The 25000-nt window shown below is 37.2% G+C and overlaps 4 protein-coding genes across 5 annotated transcripts in view; 1 reads left to right on the plus strand and 3 right to left on the minus strand.

Annotated features, from left to right (window-relative positions):
* LOC142343148 (peptidyl-prolyl cis-trans isomerase-like) overlaps positions 1-25000 on the plus strand; it is a 615561-nt gene that overhangs the window by 414572 nt on the left and 175989 nt on the right. The window lies entirely within an intron of this gene.
* On the minus strand, positions 3750-5060 carry LOC142343062 (uncharacterized). Its single transcript, XM_075394751.1, has one exon. It carries the CDS (start codon positions 5058-5060, stop codon positions 3750-3752), a length of 1311 nt encoding a protein of 436 aa, XP_075250866.1.
* On the minus strand, positions 5228-5806 carry LOC142343063 (uncharacterized). The gene has a single exon (XM_075394752.1). The coding sequence runs from the start codon at positions 5804-5806 to the stop codon at positions 5228-5230; it is 579 nt and encodes a 192-aa protein (XP_075250867.1).
* Positions 5881-6462, minus strand: LOC142343064 (uncharacterized). Its single transcript, XM_075394753.1, has one exon. The coding sequence runs from the start codon at positions 6460-6462 to the stop codon at positions 5881-5883; it is 582 nt and encodes a 193-aa protein (XP_075250868.1).

Genomic DNA, 25000 nt, shown 5'->3' on the forward strand with positions numbered 1-25000 from the left:
AAGTTTAAATCTAACTTATGAAAAAATCATTTATCACTATTTAGATGCTGATACAGTTCCCGCAGACGAATTCCTGGACGAAGCCGGATGGATTAAACCTAACAGAAGTGACACTGAGATTGAAAAGAAAATGTGTCAGGCATCACTAGACGCGGGCTCTTGTTATTGAGATTCAGATGATAAGGAATCCCGGTTCATTACCAACCCAAAGCTCACACACCCCATTCCCCGGACAGAAAAATCGCTCAGCGTCAAACTAGCTCGGAAACTCCCGAACAAAAAGAGAGCGAAGAGACAACTAGCCGGTCTCTACGAGGTCCTTAAACCAGGATCATTCGCGACGAAATCATCGCGCACAACGACAGTAATTAATGAACCTGGGCGATCTCCAGTAAAAGTTCGCGATAGCGATTTAGCAAAGTTTGGAACAAAAGCGGAGCGATCAACCAATCTATGGATGTATGCGCAACGACGTCCCACGCCTTATGAACAGACGACGGAAACAAAGATCGCGAAACACAGTAATGATTTGAAAAGACAGAAGAGGGGAGAGATAAAGATTCGCCACCGTCAACGTGATACGACTTCTGTAGTCTCTTCAGTAAATTCGAATGTTCCACGCGCTCTGACAGTCCGTAACCAGCTAAGCCTCAACCTAAACGCCGTCGTAACACAAATTTAAATGAGCCAAGCGATACTGCAATGACTTCTACACAACCATTAATTTCAATTGTACCTGCTCCACCGGCGCCTAATTCACGAGATCATCAGGAAACATCCATGTCTTCCACTTTTCAAGATCAAACTGAAGGTCGTAAAAGAAAACGGACCCAATTTTACGGCTTCACAGACGCGGATATCTTCCCAACAATTTCCTTGGCTTCAACTAGTTCGACAAAACCAAAGAAACGCAGAACCAAAAAGGAAAAGAAAAATTCAACAACTGAAAATTCTGTATTAGCGCTAATTCAGGACGCCTAGCACTCAAGAATCCCATCATCACCACGGCCAGATATTCAAATCGGACAGATTTCACCATCAGATCCCCGAATCAGGTACTACAAATATGAGCAGGAACGTGAATTATCAGTCAGGGACGCTGAAAATGAAATTTAGTTGAAACAATTAAAACTTTGCAAACTCTTATAAACTCCATCATCTCAATTCTTTTATGTATTCGCCCTGCGAATCCAATTTTCAATGTGTAGGTTAAACTTAATTTATTTCATTTGTTGCTCAATTTACAATTTCAATTTGTTCCTGTATTCGCTCCGCGAATCCACTTTCTATTGTGTGTATATTTAATTTCTTTACTTCAATTTGGTTCATTTGCATGTTATAATTATACACTGTATTCGTTCTGCGAATCCAATTTTATTTGGATTTCATTATTTAAAGTGCTGTAATTGCCCTTCAAGTTTTTAAATATGATAATCACTGTATACTTGATAATTGTGCAAATAAGTTTTCTCAATTACATATGCTTAGCATATACTTAAACATCAATCTTTTTTTTCATTAAATTCAACATTTGCGGCACCTTTCCATTCATTGTTTCTGTTATATACACTCATAGTTTCATCTTCTCAATTGTGTTGATTCTCAAATTGAAAATAAATTCCAATTCTTCTGTCATATCGAAATCTCTATGTGTACTAAATTATCAGTTACCCCCTTTTTAATATTCATATCATACATTTTATAACTAAGATTATGACTTTTTGTTATTCACGTATAAATATGTTCCCGCTAGTCTACTAAATTATTTCATATTTTGTTCACAGTATTTTATTATAAGTAATCATAATCTCGATTAGCATTCTGAATTCAAGTTATTGTTGTAAACGCTCTTCATTCTCAGAGACAAATTCTAGATTGGATTCGCACTGCGATTCCACTAAGTAAAAGTAATAATTTCCGCGTAAATTCGGATTCGCTCTGCGATTCCATCATAATTCTAAGATAACGTATTCGTAACGCTAAAACAACTCTAATTGCTAAGCTCAGCTATAAAATGGCGCAGTCAGCATTAAAGGACAGCGGCAAATCTCCACTCGGAGTTCAACCCTTCTGGGGAAAGGCAACTCTAGAGCCCCCACTTCGATGGGAATGCTGGAGGACGCAACTTAAACTCGCAATTCTTGCTCGTGAAGTCATTGTAGTGGACATTCTCTTGGCCGACCCTCCAGAGCATGTCATTTTGCCCCCCGAACCGGCATATGAAGATGCAGTTGAACACCCTACAGCACAATCCGAACGAGATTGACGCACTCGTAACGAACAGGCAAAGACTGCGTGGAAAAATCACTGCCAACGTGTTGCGGCGGTAGGCATTCTATGAGGAGATAAACCATGGCAACTTTGTGGTCGAAAAGCATCTTCATTGATGTATTTAAGTTTGGGAACGGAAGGGCGAGGAGTGTTCAACTCTAAGAACTCGACTGTTAATCTTGACAAAATTAGGGCCACTCTGACCATCTCGTAATTAAACAGGCAAAAACAAAAAAATAAGAGAGGAATTCTCCCATTTGTTTGCATTCAATAAGAAAAATGCTGAATACGTGCTCTGAATTGAGTGCTAATCATCTTTTCTTCAATCTCAATTCAAAACAGCAACTGCTCTATTAAACTCTCTTAACCTGATCCTTTGACTTAATGATAAGTCTTTTTTTTTACTTCATACGTTTTTTTTTTTAATTTCATCTTTTGATGTTGCGAGTGTCATCCGAATAGCGCATATTTGTTCAAATGGTCTCTAAATACTAAAACGGAATTTCTTCCTTTGAAACATAAGGTGAGGTGAATCGGGATCTCAAAGAAAGAAGCTCATGAGTGTAATTCATAGTTTTCAAAGATTCCAGATCGGGGTCTGAACTACAACCCAAAGTTCTTGTTCTTGTTGCCGTATTGTTCAATATCCAGGTTCAGACTATTTGAGGAGTTTCCAATTTTATTTTTTTGGAATACACTTTAAATTTAGTTTGCCAACTAGTGAAAACACAGTTAAGAAACAAGAAGCCTTTCAAAATCCAAATTTGACCAAATTTAATTGCAAAATTTGAGCAACAATGACAATTTTTTATACCGCCTTCAGCTGAAGAAAATTGACTGAAGAAAAATAAAAAAACATGTTAACAATTCGAGAGATTGAGTTTAAGATTGGCCCTTGTGATATGATGATGCATCTGTTTTCTCGTATTGAAAAATACTTCCCCTTGCATCTGGTGAACTCAATTTCAAGTTCCGTGAACAACTTCTACTGACTGAACATGATGTCTGCTATCATCAGGTATTGTTGTATTGGATAGCCTCGTACGTTTTTTGGACTAGGCATTTCATCCTTTCGGCAGGTAAGTACAGTGTTATGTGTAATATGTGGAGGTGTTGAAGATGTAGCCTGCGTGCAAGGCTTGTAGTGAAAAACAAATTTCTAGCATTGAAAAAGTCAAATTCAGATGTTTTGTTTCCATGTTTTTGGTAACTGACATTTAGCAATGTGGGACATAAGGTCAAGTTTTTTGCGGCAAATCATCTTAACTTCCATATTTAGCCATCTTGAAGTTGCATCCGCAACATGCTCCACGGGGGCAACAGGAATAAGAGAGTAAAACACGAATAAATCCACCAAATAAATATTGTTTCCAATTCCAGTTAGAATCCATAAACCCAAATCAAATTGAATAAAATTATATGCAACCCCCTTTGCCTAAAACTGGAGCGCAAAAAATATCAACATATCAACAAAAAAGCTAATCAGCGAAAACACGGGCGAGACCGGACACGGGGCGGACGAAGGTGCCGTAATCCGTTTTCACTTTAACTACTCTGTTGTTACCATCTCGTCCAGGGAACATTTCTTCTACTCTTCCCAGAGGCCAAATACCACGTGGGGTGACGTCTTTCAGGATCCACACAACATCGTTGACTTTGAGTGAGTTCCCATCGTTTTCGGTCCATTTTGGTCGCTTTATCAAGGTCGGTAGGTATTCCCGGACCAGTCTTCTCCAGATGTGGGTGAGGAATTGTTGAACATTCTTCCAAGACTTCATGTTAGCTGTCTTGGTTGACGGGAAGATACCAGGGGGAAGAGAGTTGTAAGGACGCTGAAGTAGAAAATGGTTTGGCGTCAATGGTTCTTCATTTTGACACGTTTTAAGTGGTCTGGAGTTCATCATAGCTTCTGCTTCAACCATCATTGTGTGGAAAACGTCAAAAGTAAACTTTCTTGACCCTAGAATGATCAGGAGCGTCCGCTTGACAGTCTGGATCAGCCGCTCCCAAGCGCCGCCAAAATTAGGGCCATAAGGTGGGTTGAAGTGCCACTTGGTGTTCTGTGCTGCGAGTACTTTGTGAATTTTGTCCTTGTCGAGATCATTCAGACACCTTTTGAGTTCTTCTTTGGCACCAAAAAAAGTCTTACCGTTGTCGCTGTACAAATCAGCGGGCTGACATCTTCGCGAATTGGAGCGGCCGTAGGCGTTCAGAAAAGTGTTTGTATTCAAATCTGGAGAGGTTTCCAAGTGAACAGCTCGCGTTACCAGACAAGTAAAGATAAGGCCGTAGTGTTTCTGAAGCTTATCTTTTTCTTCCTCAATGTAAAATGGGCCGAAAAAGTCTAATCCGCAGTTGGCAAACGTAAATTGTTTGTTTTCAGTCGGGAAGCGGCAATCAGGTAGCGGTGCCATGAAAGTCTCAATGCTTTGCGGTTCGAAACGTCGACAAAGGAAGCATTTGTATCTAATGCTCTGCAGTGTTCTGCGGAGACCAATTAGGTAGTACATTTGCTGCATAAAAGCTTTAGTGGCTTCTGTTCCCTGATGCACACAGATGCGATGGGCATGTTCGAGGTATAAACGACAAATGTGATCTTTTGCATGAAGTAGTATTGGCCGCTTGGCCAACTCGAGTTCACTGGGAGCAAAAATTAGCCTTCCACAGACGCGTAATATACCGTTCTTATCAAGCTTTGGGTTTATCGACCTGTGTTTGAATTTCGGGTCCAGTTTACGGCTACCTTTTAGCAACTCGATGACGGTTGGGAAGCCATTGACTTGCGACATTTGTATCAAGTAAGATTTTGATAATTCAATGTCTTCAACAGTGTTTTGATGGTGATTGTCACGCTGTTTCGTCGCTCTGTAGATCAGATTGAAAACAGTAGCTATCGTTAGCAAAATCTTTGTCCATGTTGAAAACTGTTTAGTGTCGAGTACTGGTGTCTTGGTTCTTAAAGCAGATCGTGTTGTTGCAGCACAAATCGGCATTTGCTTTGCAGGTCTACAAAAGACATCATTTGTGGAGAGAAAATCTGGTGGCTTAAACCATTTTGCTTCAAATCCTCGGGTTCTAAACCACGAGTACCATGATCAGTTAGGTTCAAGTTTGTCTTAATATGATTCCAATTGTCAGGTTTGCTTTTTACTTTTATTTCTGCAATGCGATTAGCAACAAAAACTGGTTGCTTCTTGGAAGAACCAATCCAGTCAAAGACAACTTGACTATCCGTCCAATAAAAAACATTGCTGATTTCAACAGAGAGTTCATGTCTAACAAAATTCAGGAGCCGAACACCTGTGACAGATGCCTCTAGTTCCAACTTTGGAACGCTCAACTGTTTTACGGGCGCTACTTTGCATTTCCCGATCACGAATGCAGTTTGTACTTCGTTGCTGGTCTTATTCAAGCTCCTGAGGTAGACAACAGCACACGTTGCAACAATCGATGCATCAACAAAAACATGCAACTGGTTCTCTGTCTCCAGTAGATTCTGTGTTGTCAGCTGTCGTGGAATTTCAAGTTGAGGCATAGAGTGATAACTATTAAGGAGCTTTTGTAAGGGATGTAGAAATTCAATTGGGAGTGGCTCGTCCCATTTTCTACCTAATTTCCAAAGTTGCTGAAGAAGAATTTCGAGTTTAATGTCATTGGGCCAAGAAACCCAATTGGGTCAAAAATCGACAACACCAGACTGAAAAGTTTCCGTTGAGTGTATTGTTCAGCTTCTTTAGGGAATTCTCCGATGGATTTCATGAAAAATGTATCTTTTTCAAGGTTCCAATTTTGTCCGAGGACTCTTGTTTCACTCTTGGGCTCCTCGAAGTCTTCTGGAGTAATACACTGAAGAGCCTGTTGATGGTTTGACAGGAATTTTGTGAGGCGGAAACCACCGGCTCTCAGGCAGTTCTTTACTTCATATCCAGTCGCGTTGGCATTTTCAGGAGAGTCGAAGGACTGGATGTAGTCATCCATATAAAAATAGGACCTTATAGCGCTCTGTGCTTTTGGATGTGTCTCGACGTTGTCCACTGCGCATCTGTCTAAGACAAAAATTGCACAAGATGGTAAGCAAGTTGCACCGAAAATCAATCTGGTGAGTTGAAACTGTCGCACATCATTGTCAATAGACCATAGGAAACGTAATGCAGATTGATCTTCATTTCGGATGCCGATTTGCATGAACATTCCTTCAATGTCTCCCAAAATAGCAATAGTTTTTTCACGAAATCTGAACAAAATTCCTATTAGACTGTTTAAGAGGTCTGGTCATGTTAGAAGATCGGAATTTAGTGACGCGCTTTTGAATCTTGACGCTGCATTGGCGACACGACGCAATTTGTTTGGTTTGTTTGCGCTTTGAAGAGGGTGATGCGGCAAGTACCATATTTTCTCAGGGGGTGGGTCTGTCATTTCCACTGGCTTGACGTAATTTTTCTCGAGAACTGTGACAAGAGTCTGTTGGTACATATCACTTAGTGTTGGATCATTATTAAGTCGTTTGTTCAAACTGTTTAGCTGATTGAGGGCAGAAAAATAGTTATTTTGAAGATTGGCAGGCACTTTCCATGGAAGACCTATTTCATACCTTTCGCCTGTGTGGTTGATAGTACTCTCAAGTATTCGAATGGCAGAATTTTCATCTTCAGTGTTAGTATTATCTTCTTTTCTGGTACCGTCGTTCTCTATTGACCAAAATTCTTGTATCAAATTGTCCACGGGTTGTTCTGGACTTTTCCGACAGACATGGTATACAAATACTTTCGATTTGTTAGAAGATTTTGAAGAGCGGTTTCCTGGTGTGTTCAGGTACTCTCCTGCAAGTGTCCATCCAAGCTTTGTCTTTACTCCAAAGGGGCGGATTTCGCTGCCTTGAATTACTTCAGAAGGATGCGTAAAGGCAAAAGCATTGACACCAAGGAGTGCTCCAATCTTACAATTTGAAATGTCTGGGAAAAATATGTGTCGAAGTTCATTGAATGCATCGCAAACATGGTTTAGCTCAGTGACATTGGCTGCATTAACGTTTAATATAGGGGTGCTGTAGGCTCTGGATATTTGGAACTTTCCATCAACCTGATTGAAAGGGCAAACTGTTATTGGTTGCTTTATTTTTGATAGGGGCATTTCGTAATCAACGCTGAGATATTGAACAGTAGTTGAAGATTGATATTCGCGTGGGAGTTCCAGATAGTCAGAAACAACATTTAATAAAAACGTAAACTGACTACCGGGGTCAATGAGAGCGTACGTGTCGAATACTTTATCTTCTTTGATAAAAGATACTGGCAGCAGCTGTAACTGCTCAAACCAATCTTCCGGTGTACTGGATATTTGGTTGACAATGAAATTTTGGCTGGTAGAAGGTCCATTCAAATTCGCACGTTTCGATGACTGTTGATTATCATTAATTATCCAAATTTTTTTCCGTACCTGAGATTGCTTTTGGGTTTGAATTGTGTTGTTTTATTCTGAGTTGCTTCACTACTTTTTTGCGTTTGTGAGTTGTTGTCGTCTTTCGATGACCAATTTTGTTGACCTGAGGTTTAGTTTGCTGTTGGCCGTTGCTGGTAGTAGAAGCGGCATGTGTTCTGCTGAATTGTTTAGAGCTGGATTGGGTAGTGTTGTATGGTGAAAACCATTACACACCTGACAACGCTTCGAGGAGGGACAAGTGTCAGTAGTATATAGAGGGACCGAGCTGCCCGGGGGGGGGGGTGACGACCCACATGTATTAAGATTGGTTATAACAATTGTAACTTATTTAGGTCGTCTTTGAATTAGTGAGACAATGTATAAAGATAGGCAATAGATTTTACATGTATTAAGATTAGAGTTATTGGAACAACGTATAAAGATAGGTTATAGATTTTACATGTATTAAGATTTGATTTTTGACAGTAATGTATAAAGATAGGTAATAGATTTTACATGTATTAACATTAGAGTTAAGAGAACAACCTATAAAGATATGTAATAGATTTTACATGTATTAAGATTGGATTTTTGACAATAATGTATAAAGATAGGTAATCGATTTTACATGTATCAGGATTGATTACATATTACCAATTTGCTAATGAATCATCGATACTTGTAATATTGACATTTGTTATCTAACTGTAGGCGAACATAAATAGAGATTATTTCTAACTACATCATCGCGTTGAGTACATTATCTGATTGATATTCTACATTGTTATATTGTACCAATGTACGAAGATAGCTAATAGGTTACAAGTAACTGGAGTAGTACTTGGCAAACGTATTGTGACTGATAAAGACAGTGAGTCTTCTAGTCGCTGATGAGTCATCGAATCTTGTTATAACATGTTAAGATTTTCAACTGTGGTTACTATTGTGTATCACATCTGGTTATGGTAAGATAGTAAAATGCTATAAAAACGCCCTAATTATAGATATTATTAGACATTAAAAATTTTGTTGTAACTAGTTCAAGACCTTCAATTTCTAAAAAAATCCTCATACTTACAATTAAAGACGTCAATATAAATTTTGTGTCACTAGCAGCACATGAAAAGAGGAAAATATCATATCGATAGGATGATTCCTTTTGCTAACAGGAAATCAAATTAGGCAATCTGAACTCTGGGGCAACGAGAAGCAAAATGAATCAGAGCAGACTTCTAAAGGTTCGGTAAGATCATAGTTTATAATTGATTTCCTTAAAAGGAAATTTCGTGCATCAAGCCAGAAAATAATGCTAAAAAGGAAACGGGAAAGATGGTGGTCCAATCAGATTGCTAGAGCAAAATGTTAAGAATTCCGAGAACGTTCCAGGTTACGATTACTGTTTATCAGCGGGAAAGTGTTGAATAACAAAGAAGCTTATTCATTATTTAGGGTTTACACTGAACTCTCCCAAGAAATTGAGGAATCTGCTTAGAAGGAACTATGCTAGCTCAACTCCGAAAAGAAGACTAAAATTATGCTGAAAATCTGCTGTTATTTCTATCTATTAGTTTCAACGAAAACAACGACTGGGAACTAATTATACAATACACTTACTAGGTTGACAAATTAATATCGCAATCTTATCAGGTGTTCAAAAGAGATCAATTTAGATAGATTAAAAGTTCTGGAAGCAAATAGATTGTCAGTTTAGCTCAGTAAAGGTTTTGTGTGAATTCCATCTCTATCCACAATTCGTTTCGGGTAGAAATATGAAAGTCCCCTTTTAGTCTGTTCATAGGTTAGAATTTGGTGATTCATAGTTTTGAACCCTCTGTTAGTTGAGGATAAATTTACTGCATCATCCAGGACTTTTCTGTACTTCTGTAACGGTCCATTACTGTTTTCTTCCAGAGCATTCTTGTTGAGTCCTTTGCTGCTGAACTTAGTTTTGTTCGTTAATGAATTATAACAGCAATATGTCTTGCTACATAAACATAGCATTTCGGTACACCGAAACTCCTCCTTGAATAAACCAGGTTCACACTTGTCATGCTTCACATGTTTATCGCAACAAGTTCTTGGAAAAAAAATTGCACGTACTGTCAGCGCGAAAAGTTTCTGTACAGACATCTCTTCTTATCTCGTTCCAAATGCTTCTCATTTCGGGTCGAATGCAGTCATATAGATTTTCATGAGCCAGCGCCAGATACAAGGAATCGGTGTCCATTTCAAGCTCTTCAAATTTCTGAACATCACAGAACTTGTCAAAAAAGTTATAGTAAAGCTCCAACATTCTCAATTTTGCGTACTGCAAGATAAAGAATCCAACAATTATTGGTTCACGATGTTCAACAGTGCTTTTCACAAGCTCAACCTCATATATACCTCTCCCGACATTGTTCAATCTCCTGAAAAGACGGTTATTGATAGCTTTGTGAGTATTTTCATCGCTGAGATAAAGTGTTTGCGTATGTCGGCTTCGATCCATGATCTGATAACCATAAGAGCTATTTCCAAGTAATTTCATAGTTTCAGCAACAACGCTAGAGTCCGGATTTTCATCACCTTCTCGCCTTGCATCAACAACAGATTGAACGAAACCGTTGAAACATTTTTGCGGGTTATACTCAACGAATCTGTGGATTTTGGTACAGCGTAGACCCAGCTTCAAATAAAACTTTAATAATGGTGTTATGACTATTCCATTGTTTAATTTGTAACTCGAAATCAACATTCGTTGAGATTTTAACAACAACGCGTTTTTTTCAGCATATTCCAGCATGAAATTACCTATTTTCTCTCTTCCATTATCACAGTTTTTGAAAATTGGAGGAAAGTTTGCAAATCGTTCACAAAGCTCCTCAGGAACTTCTAAATCGCGTTATACATATCCGAATAATTTATCTTCATGTATCCGCGTCAACAAGGTCTCTTTGCTCAAAGGTAACTTGTAGGGAAAATTTTTTCGAACATGATCTTTCAAAATAGATTTCTTCTGAACCTGATCCCACCATTCACATTCTCTCATCTCAACAATTTTATATCCTTTCTTTTCCAGATGAAGTCTTCGTAAGATGTCAGACTCACGCTTCCGGATACCATTTTCAAATTCGTCTTTATCAAGAATTGGTTTCTCTACAGGGACAGAAGTGGTAGTAGCATCCGAGAGCTTCAAAAATTGTTTGACAATGACCACAAAAGCCATCCACACTAAAGGAATCAATTTTTTTCTGTTTTGCAGTTGTATAGATACTTTCAATAGTACATTCGGGTCTGTTTGCTTGATAGAAAGACATTACCATGTTCTCAAACTTCCTGATTTTGTTTTGACGAGCTTTGAACTTTTGAAGATTGGTATCAAACTCCCATCTAGTGTAGAGTTCAGTTGGCATCGCTTGACACATGGAGAAAGGATATAATTGGCTAGCATCTATTCCAACTATTGTTTTAAAGACATTGTTTGACCTCCGGATGAATGTTTCGTCTACAACAGCTTTCCTCGTAAACACTATTGATGGACCACCAGTCATTTCACTTCGTATTTTCTCATGCAAGTCCTTGTCAGCTTCGATGAAAGGGTAAAACTTTCTATCCATCGATTTATGAAGACAGATATTTGCTAAATTGGGTAGCGTGCACCCGAGCTTTAACATATCAACTTTCTGACCATGATAAAACTCCATCACTTTCACCATTGCCTTCAACGTTGGTACAACATCTTTGTTATTATACCAACGAAGGAAATCTCGAAAAGTTTTCATTTTCTCCATCTTCCACAAATCTTCTGGGAGAGCATAGTTTTCAATTCCAGTTCTAGGCTTTTCTTTCAGTCCCATTTCCCGGAGAAATACCGACTGCTTTTTTCCAGATTGAATCAATTTTTCGAACTGAGTGAATCCTTCTCCAGTGGATTCAAGTTTTTCAGTTTGCTGAAGAAGGAATCGTAAGGTGGAAGATGGCTACAGTCAAGTTTCGATGGCGAATCAAACCATTCATATGGGAAATAACCTTTTGTTTCTTTCGTTTGATATGCTTTCAGAAAGGAGGCCAGAGTTGTTGCTCCACCGAGAAAATTTACAATATCCAGAAATTGAATATCCCCAAATTTGAAGGAGATGAACTGATTTGTCTTCTTGATTACCGTAGGTGTAATAGCTTTGTCGTTAAGGAGATGAGGAATGAGATAGCTTTTGATCAAATTCAGATCATACTTTCCACTGTTGAATCCAAAAACTGGTAGAGTGTCAACATAATTATTGAAATGACACTGGAGATCAAGGAGCTGCTTTTGTTGGTATCGTAAAAAATTTTTAGAAGCATTACTATCTTCTGCTTTGATACTATTTTCCAACTGACTTTCGGAAAAAATCTCCAGTCTAGAGGAAATATCACTCAACCTGTTTCGATCTCAGCTTCCACCTCCAAGAACTTGGGTCTCAAGTCCGCTTTGTTTTTTGCTGATAAGGTTTCAAGTTGCGCTACAAACGATATGATGAGACGATTGGGATCCTTTTCGCATAAGTAAATTGGTTCTTTCAACAGATTTGAAGAAATTGATACCGACACAGGTACATGAGTACCAATCCACGATGTTTGAGCTGCGTTACTGATATCCACTGAATGAACACATATTGCTTCGAAGTCGAAGACGGCTAAATTATTGAAGAGGGTATAATCTTCTGGATACGCGATTGAGAAATTGTCAAGCTTCTCAAATAGTGTTTCCCGCAAAGAATAAACATCTCGCGGATAGACATTTTTCACTCGTTCTTTACAAGTTTTCAAGTGACGGTTGAAATGACCTGAATGGTTGAAAAAGACATCACAGCTGGGACAACGAAACTTCTTGATGAATTTGTTGATATCGTTAACATAACATATATGGTTGTTGTATCGAAGCAGTTTAATGTTTTCGTCATATCGTTCAACGCTGCGTCGAACAAGTTCACCAATAATTTCACCGTCTTCAATGTCAAAATCATAGATGAAAATGTTTTGTTTGATTAGTTCTTCATTTATTGGAATTTGATCAAAAGAAACACCTGTGAAACTTTCAGGGTCACCACTTGCAGTAACAAAACTGTGGAAAATTTTAGTTGCATTTGGTTCAACATCTACTGATCCAAATAAATGAAGAGCAATTGCACGGAATAAACACAAATTATCGTTATATGGTTCATTGTGTCCATTTGAAACGAGACAATTTACTTCAGGATTCCTTAACATTGGCTCTGGAAGAGGAGAATCAGTACAACCCATAGGTATATTCGTAAGAAGCGCTACAAGAACGGTAACATTTATAATTACTGTGAATCGCCATTTTGAGTTTTGACGTTCTTTTGTACATGTTTCAATCAAGTCAGGTTTCTCAATTTCGTTCTGCAGGTTCAATAAATCGTTTTTATTGCTTAGCGGAAAAGCTCGATCGAGGAGTAAGTTAATTTCATGCGGATAATAATATCGGTATTCGTTTGTCTCTACATTTTGCAAAATAAACCCCAATGCGAGGTTAACTTTTGCTGCAAATTTCAGGTTTGCAAAAACTTGATCGAGTTTTTCATTGATCTTTTTGGTGTCCAAATTCGATAAACTGAAGTTGAAAACTTACTGTCTGCCATGCTCAGAATGCATATCGTCAAGTAAATGCTGACACGCTGCTAGTTCTTCTTTCAATGACTCGCTATCGTTATCAACTTTCTCCATAATCTCACGAACACGGATTGTGCTTGAGGACCCAATTTTTGTGCTAGCTTGATGTACTTTTCTGCGAAGAAATTGAAGTGAGTAGAAACTTGGGAACTGTTTCTGACAGACAACACACTTGTTCAGTGTATTACGAACTTTTGTTCCGTTAGCCTTCGCAATATGGTATGACAATTCTGCAGAATTTTTTGTAGCAAAATTACAATTCCTTTTCTTACAGTAAAGCGTGCCCATCATACATGTCTTCCGGTGGCGAGCAATTTTGTATTTTGCAATAGATTTTCCACATTTTTCACAGTTAACGGGTAGGTTTCGATCTTTTGCCGGCATTTCGTTATAACTGGGTAAGTTAACTATGGAATGAGCAAAGAGATTTTTTAGTTTTGTAAGAAATTGTCAACTGAGCCGTAAAATATGAATAAACAAATGTCTCTCAAGTTCTGCAGAAATTCAAGGTGTAATCATGACTACATGCGAACAATGAAGTTGAAATTTTTTTAATAATAAGAATAGATTTTATTTCGAGTCGTCAACCAATCACAGCAAAACTTGCAAAACTTCGGGAAATTGCGACAGCCTTTATTCGTGTACACAATTTCGACAACCCTGATTTGTTTACTTAATGTCTAGACAGAATGTGTTCACAAGCAATGAAAACAACCAAAGTTTACCACAGGTTTAGGATCGTAGAACTTCGGGAAAAAGAGACAGCTTTGATTTGTTTGCGGAGCTTCGGAAAAACCAGACAGACTTGATTTGTTTGCTTAATGTCTAGACAGAATTTGTTTACAAGCAATTAAAATAACGAAAAATTTCATGAATTTTCATCTTAGAACGACCTTGAAAATTTGTTTACACAGTGTTCTCAACTAAAACCCACTAATTCATAGAGGTAAATCATCATTTGTTCACTCAGTTTACTCTCTTACTATGGTTGAAGCTATGTACGAAAACAGTCCCGAATCCTTCAAAAAGTTTCAAAAACGATTCAAATACACTATTTGCGACACAGAACCAAAACTACAAGATTCTGGAATAGAAAACTATGCTTACGGTTACCATTCATCTTCGACCGTTATTGATGGTTGTTCCTTTGGTTCCAGCCATTGGCATCTTATTTTTGAGGATACAAGTTTAGAAGATAAAAATGTTTTTTCTCCGTATGCTTCTGTGTCGATACCTTGTCTCGTGACCTGTTTCAAATTTCTTATTTTGCCTACTGGGAAAAACTTTGTTACTCGTGGTGCTATTGTTTCTCGCTTACATGTCGCTGTGGAGTATTTATCAAAGTTTAATCAAGTTTCAAACAACAAAACTAAAAAATAACTTCCTTTGCCCAATCCTGTGAAAAAACTCTCAACCATTACTACAACTTCTAACAAACATGCTTCTACTATCCCCGATGTAACTATAAAACGATTTTGTCAACTAATGCATGGTGAACATTCATCTTCTCTCTATCAGATTATGGATATTCTTTTGAGTGGACAAGGGAGTTTGTACGTGAGACTTCAGACTATTTAATGAACTTCCAGTTCAGTAAAAATTCTAGTGTCTAAACTTAAGCTGTCATAGAAAAATTTAATTCAATTTTACTCCATATGTTTTACAAATGCTAGCAATTGCACTTCATTTACATCTGGTACAAAAAGAAATTTACTGCTATAGAAATAGTGCGCAATATAGACGCAAAATAAACCACGCAGTTGTGAGTCTGCTGATTGCAGGGTGGATTGAATATCTCTTCTGTGCTCCATAACATCCATCATCATATGCAAATCAGTACATTGCTGTAAAAGTGAGAAAATATCTTTGTAGGCAGTCAGAGGAAGTGCTAACGGATCTGCAAAGTATATCACGGGGTATGCGTAGCGTTTGGCAAGCATCACCCAATGCGTTCCAAAAGAATCAGCTCGTGATGCGTTTACAATTATAAAACTGTTAACAGGTAAATTTAATGGATAATTGTCAGCGGCATAAACACCTCGAAATTTGTATTTGAGATGCTTGCACTTTTGAACTTGAATGTAAATTTGATCTTCGTCCATTAGTATGCGTTCATAGGCAGAATGTTTTTGGATACGTTTCTTGCAGAGTCAATATACACCGTAGATGATTTTCCACCGAGGAAGAAAATTTCAACGATGTTTGTTAAAGCTGTATCAAATTTTAGCTCGACCGATATAGACGAATTTGTTAGTTCAGGATGAATAAAATCATGTGTGTCTTCTTGCGTACTAGTCAGGTCGAAAACCATTATAAAATGGTTTGAAAATTCACTCAATGGTATTCCATGACCGTTTTCTACATAGGCTAATGCGCTCATTGAATTGTAGTACAAACGCTTGTTGTCAATTGTTGACATTGGTGTACCGGCTGTAGCGAAACCGTTTCGGAACACCGTAATCTCACGCAGCCCAAATTTTTGATAGTTGAAGGGATTTACTGTGTTAGTTCCAATGAAAGCATCACCAGCACACAATGCAATTATAAGTCGTCTTATGGGTTCTTTTGTAAAAATATCTTCGTGCTTCCAACTTTGCTGCCCCGTTGTTGCAAGAAAAGTTTTTGTTATCACTTCATTGTATCGATATATTGCAGGTGTTCTCAAAAGTGTTTTCTCAATGGCTCCGACTACATTGTCTGATACAGTCATCTTTCTGACAAAAAGATTGGCTTCGTCAATTTTTACTTTGTAGTTTTTGCCAGCTGCTTCACTTATAGTGGCAAAATCATCTTGTGACCTTCGGAAAGAAATTCTCAGGGTAACTCCGCTTACTAATTGTTTTTCGCACGAGAAAATGTCAACATCTAGTTTTCCATAAAAAGTAATTTGAGCTGATTCTCTCGCAGCCTGCTTTCTTGCATCTTTTAATGCATTAGCAATTGCGCTAGGGTTTGCTTCATACTCATAACCTTGACACTTTAACCAAGTCTTCTTTGCATCCGTCCCGTGCGAGAATTCTGTTTCTAAGAAACTTTTGTGAGCATAGTGTCCATTGGCAGAAGAGATTTTTATTCCATTTGCAGAAACAGTGCAGTCAGCAAATAGGGAATGAAGAGCATTATTCACAAAAAATGCGGCATCAGTATTAGCGGGATCACCTGCGTCATATCGTAAATCAGTTCCATCGACATTTTGTATTCGGCATTTGATTTCCAAATAAATTTTTTGCAAGTCTATGAAATTGTTGCGATCACCTACCACTTCAAATTCAAGTGACGATCCGGAGGGAGAATAAAGTGGCCCAGTTTTTTGTTCAAATGATTGATCAAAGGTAACAAGCAAAGGCGGTTTTTCAAATAAGTCTAATGAGCTGTGAGTGGCTTCGGAAGGTATTACAATATTAGTTCGCATTTCTGACCTGAGAGAAAAAATCCAGTCGACTCCTTCTTGGCTTTGGTTTTCGAGAAATGATTTTTTAGTGGAACGTTTTTTGTACTGTCGAGGTTTAGCAAAGTGTTGTCTTCGATGTCTAATAGCTTGCCGGCCTCGTGTTATGCGTTAATGGAGAGAACCACCAATTTGTTTGCGGGCTGTTTTTGCAACCGTGCTTTTCAACGCCTGCTTTGCCGACTTTCGTTTCGTTGCTACTTCTACCAACTCAGGTGCACCCTGCACTAAAAGCTCTCGGCCAATTCTTTTGGCAGCGGGCCATATAATTCTTCTTGCCAATGGTAGAGCAACTCTTCCAATACCTGCAGCGAGGGCTCAAAAGCCACTTCCTCTTTGACGATAATGACCGGAGAAATGTGGCATCGACTGTGGTGCTTGGTTGCTGTAGTAAGCTTCCATTTCACTTGATTTTTTGAAACTTTAAGCTTACTATCACTTTTCCCGTTCCAGTAAATGGAAAGAGTTTTCCGGCTTCGTTCCTCAACTCCACTTTAATGTTTTGAATATTGTTAGAAAGTATGGGCTTGTAATCCAGAATTGTAAATGTCTTGTGATGAATAGGTGTAACAGTGTTTATGCTGCCGTTTCTTAAACGCCTTTCGGTCTCAATGATTTTAATTACAGGAGCTCTCACGTCTCCAATAATTTGATATTCTATAACGTCTATGTAGACAAAGATTAATTGTGAGCCACAGGTTATATCAACTGGAAAATCACTTTGGTGTCTATTGAGAGTCTTGTGTGATTTGTATCCAATATGAATGTATCCATCATGCGAGTTGTCTTTTATACCCTTGAAGCCGAGAATACTTGGAACTTCTTCGTTTTCAAATGAAAAACCTTCATTTGCTCCGAATTGTAAAAAGTAAAACCAATTTATGAGTAACTTTGTCAAAAGTAAAATCAAATTGTTTAAACTGAGCAATTCGTCTGAGTTCATCCATTACTTGATCCAAGCTACTGTAAACGCCTTTGCGAATTTTTCTGAGGTGTCCACTGCGATTATTTGAGGCGTCCAGTTCCACTCCCGAGTTTTTATAAACGACTAACCCGTTTGAATTGACGTTGTTGATGTTTGATGGGAAGGATATTGAAGATAAAGCTACTTGCCATTCTCCATCCAAAATAAGTGGTTGAGATAACTAGTTACGGAATTTTGCCATTGTGTTTTCACCAAAAACTTCCATTGATGCGTTGGATATTAGGTCGATTGTGAATTCTTTGGCGGGATTCATTTTATTAATCTGGAGTAACTAACACGTTTACTTGGACTAATTCCGGTTCATAAAATTTACCTTCAATTATAACGTTGTTTGCATCTATAAGATTGTACGTTGGTGGACTCATGGTAGCAATTTTGAAAATCGTAAAAACTTCGTCTGTATAATTTTGTTTATAACCTTTTCTGAATTTTTCGTCGTGCTTTGCAATCCTAACAAGGTCTCTTTTTTCGTATTTTGGTTTGTACTTTGTTGTGTTGATTGCTAATGATATTAAAATTGGTTCATGTTTTTTGAAAACTTTATTAGGTGCTAAATGGGTTACCCGGTTATTACGACTGTTTATAGTATTTACAAACTTGGGTAAATCTTCAATATATGTCCAAATCCACTTTTCTTCCAAATATTTGTAAATGATGTTTTTAAGCGATCGAATGTTCCTCTCTGCAAATGCCGACTTGGTTTCGCTTTCTGTTGTATATAAATGAATTCCTTTCTTTTCACAAAATTTTTTGAAATCTCCTTTGAACTCTGATCCCTTGTCTGTCCATACTTTTTCTGGTTGTTTCTTCTTGATCATTTTTTGAACGCTTCAACAGCATCTTTTGCACATAAAGCTTTTATTGGTTGAACCCGTAAGTAACGTGATAAAACATCCACAGCCACTAACAAGTATTTTACACCGTTGTTGTGTTGGGCAACTTTATCCATATAGGCAACATCGACAGACCAGATTTCATTTATTCTATATGCAACAGCTTTCAGTCGGGGATAACTTTTCCTGAATTGTCTGTATTTTGTGTACGGGGCTTTCGACTGAAGATAGCGAACAATTTTGTCTCTGGTGAAACCGCTAGCCTTCTTCAAGTTAGCAATGCTACCAAATGCAGCACTGCCTTTAGTGTACAATTTGTCTAACTGTTTAACTTGATAGGAAGTAATTCTCCCAGGGGCTGGTTGGTTTGATTTCTTTTTCTGCCTCTTCAAAGTTTCTCTGCTCGTTGTCAGAAGCTTTTGTTTTTTTTCGCTGGGATTTTGAAGCAACTTCTTTGTCCGACTAATATTCCAAAAATTGCAGTCTCTCTTCAGATGATAAATTTAGAAACTTTTTGGCGTATGGGTTACAAGTCAAATGCGAACCAATATCGAGATGCGTTAATACACTGAATTGTTCGAAAGATAGTTTGCAAGTGGTTTGCTGTAGATTGTAAAGAAACGTAGCAGCAAGAACTTCTGTATTTGTACCATTAATAAGCAATCTCTTTGATGAGTCCAAGGAAACAGAATCTGATTCCTCTATTATGTCCAGTATTGTATTCGCTCTTTCAAACTTTATCCCCTTCAAGATTCTAATATCATTCAGCACTCCTTTTTTGATAGTCGATGTGTTGTCTGTCGTAAATGATTTAGCCATTGACTCTTTAATTGTACTTCTATCATCCACTGAAGCGTCATTTTGTTGTTCTGCATCCTGTTGCGAGGCAGAAGGAGCTGATGGTGACTTGTTTCTCTGGAGAAGTGATATCTGCTTGGCTGGATTGTGAATATTTTTGTTGCTGAGTAATTGAGAGACATGAGGTTGTTCTCTTGAATACATCTGTTTAGGTATTAACACAAACTCTTCAGTATGCATTTTGTTCTAGATATTCAATGCAGAGTAATGCTATGAGTTGAATGAGATTGTTGCCCGGGGGAGATCGAATTATTTTTAACCGTACAGTTTTCCCTACTTTCCTGTTCGAAAGTTGACGCAGAGTTTTTTCAAATTTTTTTAGTTCTTTTTTATTGACTGGAACAACTCCAGAGAGTACGTTCATCACACAGTCACTCAGAAACCAAATGAAGTCGCCGTCTTTAAGTAACTCGGATTCAATGTTGGAGTTCTTGTTTGTGCTATTTGCCCATTGCTTGAGCATAAGCAAATGTTTCCTTTTCATTCGTAATTGGTGTAACAACGGCTTCCTCCGAAGGAATGTAAAAAATTGAAGGATTAGGTCAAATAATATGTTACGCAAATCGTAAACCCTGACTGGTTTTGGGATCGAGATCAATAATAAAATGTCCAAAGGGCTCCGCAGTTGCTAGTTTGTATGCTTCTTTTATCAGTTGGAGACAATTCAACTGTTTTCCAAGATATTCAATTTGTTGAATGTCACGAAGCGACTTGAATAATATTATGTGTGTTGTATTCAGATCAATGGTTCTGGACCATTTGCTTTGATGGAACAAATTATGCTCGACGTATATAACACGTAATTTGCGATGACGTCCTGAGGTAGCTATTTTTACAAATTCTTTATCGTTGAAGATTTCTTCACATGAATCGTCATAGATAAGCAGACAATGTGATAGATTTTTTGTTATAACAAAGCCTGAGTATTTTAGAAACTCAATCCTTGGTATAACTTGTTGCATATCTTTGAAAAGTGGTTGGAACTCTTTGTAAAAATAATAAATTTTCTCAAAACGTGGATAAAAGGTCGAACCTTTTAGCATCCGAAACAAGAGTTCTGTTTTACCACAACCACTTGGTCCTACAATAGACATGAATACCCTGTCATGTGTAAGAATAACTTTGTTCATAGTTTGGGATCAGGTAAAATGTAACCAACTAAACTCGATAAGAGAGCAATCCAAATTGATTTCTCTTCACAGCTTTCTGATAATAGAAAGAGCATAGAGAAGCAAAGAATGATCATTAAGACAATGATACTAACTTGAACAAAAAATATTACTTCGGACCTTGGTACTGTTGAATTTGAACAACAACGCCATGGGGGACTCTCCTTGTTGTTCACATCAAAGACTAAGTTACTGATACCGGCGTCAGGCTCGTCTCTTTGATTCATTGGAGAAAAATAAATAATTGAAAAGTGAATTGAAACAAGGATCAAATAAAATGTTAAATTTTTGAATTATTTACTGGGCAACTGTTTCATGTACCAGAACTCAAACAAATTGAAACCTTTAATATGACTTTTTATCTCTAGTTTATAACAAACGGTTGATGAGTCATTTTCCTCGAACGATGGTTGATTGAAGACTTTTTCAAATTCGGGGTGCTCCAAGACATATAATCGCAACTGATTCGGCATCTCATTAAGTGATATCTCACGTTCTGGTGGTGTTTTTTTCAATCTAAATTGAGGAACTTTTTTGTCCGCCCAATGCTTCCAACGTGGGATTCGCTGCTCTTTGGGGTACTGCATAGGCTTCTGGTTTGTTTGGTTCATAGCCATAATTGAACTGATTCCGATGTTCTCGAGCTCTCTGTTTATTTTTTATGTACAGTTTGAAGTGATAGAAACTATCTATCACGGGCAGGAAAGCCCTAAAGCTGTCTAGCTCGTCGGGAGAAAGAGTAATGGTTGCAAAATAACGCTTTGCTGCTGCACTATAAAGCGAGTTGTAACGCGGTTGTTGTGCTGTGTTTGGTTTGTTGTTGAGATAGTTTGCTCGGTTCTGTTGATCACTTGAAAAATTATTCTGTATGTGTGGAGAAGGATCCTGAACTCTGTTGAATATTACAATCGGCTGATCGTCAAGTGGAGTCAAGCAAGTGAATATCTTCAAGTTGTCTGACAGATAAGTTGTTAAACTTGCTGTGCCTTCTCTGTGCATCACTTTGTGTCCACTGTGAAAATATTTTTGCTTTACGTTCCGCGCAGTGGTTTGATAATTGATCGTTTATTGAACGAAAGTTTGAATGATGATAACAGGAGGGAACTTGTTCTTCTGATATTATCTCTGAGATTCGGGGTCATTTTAGATCTTCCAGATTATAAACAGTTTTTTGTAAAAGCTTACTGAGGAGCTCACACTTTTCAATGCCTTTGGCAAAAAGTTTTTCCGTGTGAATCGGAAACTGAAACTCAGACAGATTGTTTTCAAATCACAGTAAGGTATATCACCTTCGTCCCAATCAAGACCGTGTAGGTTATTGGTCAGCGAAATAACAGTTTGTCTATCGTGTGCGGGTAAATCAGCGAATTTAAGCGGCGGTTTGAAAAATATTGTATCGTTGTAACTGGAACACAAACTGAGTTCTTTAATAATGAATCCAAGTGACTTGAGGTTGAAACCTTCGAGATCAAGGACAATAATATTTGTGGTTTTGCTGCCAAAATTTTCTAACATTCCAATTCACGAAACAATTGTGAATGAAAAATTTTCACTGATAGAATGAATAATATTCCTGTCAGGTGTCCAAAAAGACAATTGTTTACTGGTGAGTATTGGAAAGCGTAAACATATCCAGGGCCTTTGTTTCGGCAATCTTTTATAAATCCAGCGGCGTCATGCAGTGCAGCATGAAGTCGTAGCACTTTGCTCCGTTTAAATAAGGGATCTAGTCTTGAATTATCAATTCCAATGAAACCACCATAGGGTCTACATTTAAGTGCTATTTCTCCATCAATTTCTGGATCTAACAAAGAACAATCAGCTACGAAATATAATCGTCGATAAGATATGTGTGTAAAATTTATGTTACCTCTCAGTGATAAAATTTTATCATGAATGAGCTTGATGTCTTTTGTTCCTATTGTGTTCATTATTTACTGTTTACTGAACGTGAACGTTTAGAGTTTTTGTTTATAAATCTTTCAATTCTGATTGGTTGTCAACTTGAATAATAAATCAAGCACTCCGATTGGTCAATTTATTTTGGAAAGTTTTGTGACCCTGAACATGTTTGGGCATGATCCGATGACTCTCTACTCAATATATCATTAATGATTTTATACATCTACTAACAGGTTAGTTATTATTTTTTTTGTTTTTGTCCCATTTATGTGTACATTTATGGACATAAGTGATTATGACCATAATTGTACACATAATTACGTGAAAAATTATTTCCTTGTACGACTCTGGTTTTTTTTTTATCAATGTGTATATTTATGTATGTATGTGTATGAATGTATGTATGTATGTATATATGTATGCGTGTATGTATGTACATATATATATATATATATATATATATATATGTATGAATGTATGTATTTTTGTATGTATGTATGTATGTATATATGTATGTAAGTATGCATGCATTGTGGTGTATGTTTGTGGTAAAAAAAGACAATTGTTTACTGGTGAGTAACGGAAAGCGTAAACATAACCAGGGCCTTTGTTTCGGCAATCTTTTATAAATCCAGCGGCGTCATGCAGTGCAGCATGAAGTCGTAGCACTTTGCTCCGTTTCAATAAGGGATCTAGTCTTCAATTATCAATTCCAATGAAACCACCATAGGGTCTAAATTTAAGTGCTATTTCTCCGTCAACTTCTTGATCTAACAAAGAACAAGCAGCTACGAAATATAATTGTCGATAAGATATGTGTGTAAATTTTATGTTACCTCTCAGTGATAAAACTTTCTCATGAATGAGCTTGATGTCTTTTGTTCCTATTGTGTTCATTATTTACTGTTTACTGAACGTGAACGTTTAGAGTTTTTGTTTATAAATCTTTCAATTCTGATTGGTTGTCAACTTGAATAATAAATCAAGCACTCCGATTGGTCAATTTATTTTGGAAAATTTTGTGACCCTGAACATGTTTGGGCATGATCCGATGACTCTCTACTCAATATATCATTAATGATTTTATACATCTACTAACAGGTTAGTTATTATTTTTTTTGTTTTTGTCCCATTTATGTGTACATTTATGGACATAAGTGATTATGACCATAATTGTACACATAATTACGTGAAAAATTATCTCCTTGTACAACTCTGGTTTTTTTATCAATGTGTATATTTATGTATGTATGTGTATGAATGTATGTATGTATGTATATATGTATGCGTGTATGTATGTACGTATATATGTATGTATGAATGTATGTATTTATGTATGTATGTATGTATATATGGATGTAAGTATGCATGCATTGTGGTGTATGTTTGTGGTAAAAAAAGATAATTGTTTACTGGTGAGTAACGGAAAGCGTAAACATAACCAGGGCCTTTGTTTCGGCAATCTTTTATAAATCCAGCGGCGTCATGCAGTGCAGCATGAAGTCGTAGCACTTTGCTCCGTTTCAATAAGGGATCTAGTCTTCAATTATCAATTCCAATGAAACCACCATCGGGTCTAAATTTAAGTGCTATTTCTCCGTCAACTTCTGGATCTAACAAAGAACAAGCAGCTACGAAATATAATTGTCGATAAGATATGTGTGTAAAATTTATGTTACCTCTCAGTGATAAAACTTTCTTATGAATGAGCTTGATGTCTTTTGTTCCTATTGTGTTCATTATTTACTGTTTACTGAACGTGAACGTTTAGAGTTTTTGTTTATAAATCTTTCAATTCTGATTGGTTGTCAACTTGAATAATAAATCAAGCACTCCGATTGGTCAATTTATTTTGGAAAATTTTGTGACCCTGAACATGTTTGGGCATGATCCGATGACTCTCTACTCAATATATCATTAATGATTTTATACATCTACTAACAGGTTAGTTACTATTTTTTTTGTTTTTGTCCCATTTATGTGTACATTTATGGACATAAGTGATTATGACCATAATTGTACACATAATTACGTGAAAAATTATTTCCTTGTACAACTCTGGTTTTTTTTATCAATTTGTATATTTATGTATGTATGTGTATGAATGTATGTATGTATGTATATATGTATGCGTGTATGTATGTACGTATATATGTATGTATGAATGTATGTATTTATGTATGTATGTATGTATATATGTATGTAAGTATGCATGCATTGTGGTGTATGTTTGTGGTAAAAAAAAGATAATTGTTTACTGGTGAGTAACGGAAAGCGTAAACATAACCAGGGCCTTTGTTTCGGCAATCTTTTATAAATCCAGCGGCGTCATGCAGTGCAGCATGAAGTCGTAGCACTTTGCTCCGTTTCAATAGGGGATCTAGTCTTCAATTATCAATTCCAATGAAACCACCATAGGGTCTAAATTTAAGTGCTATTTCTCCGTCAACTTCTGGATCTAACAAAG

The sequence above is a fragment of the Convolutriloba macropyga genome, chromosome 7 (assembly GCF_964194025.1).
Source record: "Convolutriloba macropyga chromosome 7, txConMacr16.3, whole genome shotgun sequence".
Classification (NCBI taxonomy): Eukaryota; Metazoa; Xenacoelomorpha; order Acoela; family Convolutidae; genus Convolutriloba; species Convolutriloba macropyga.

Bases quoted from the DNA above. Each gene is read 5' to 3' on its own strand.
- LOC142343062 (XM_075394751.1), bottom strand. From the start codon at position 5,060: ATGTCGCAAGTCAATGGCTTCCCAACCGTCATCGAGTTGCTAAAAGGT.
- LOC142343063 (XM_075394752.1), bottom strand. From the start codon at position 5,806: ATGCCTCAACTTGAAATTCCACGACAGCTGACAACACAGAATCTACTG.
- LOC142343064 (XM_075394753.1), bottom strand. From the start codon at position 6,462: ATGTTCATGCAAATCGGCATCCGAAATGAAGATCAATCTGCATTACGT.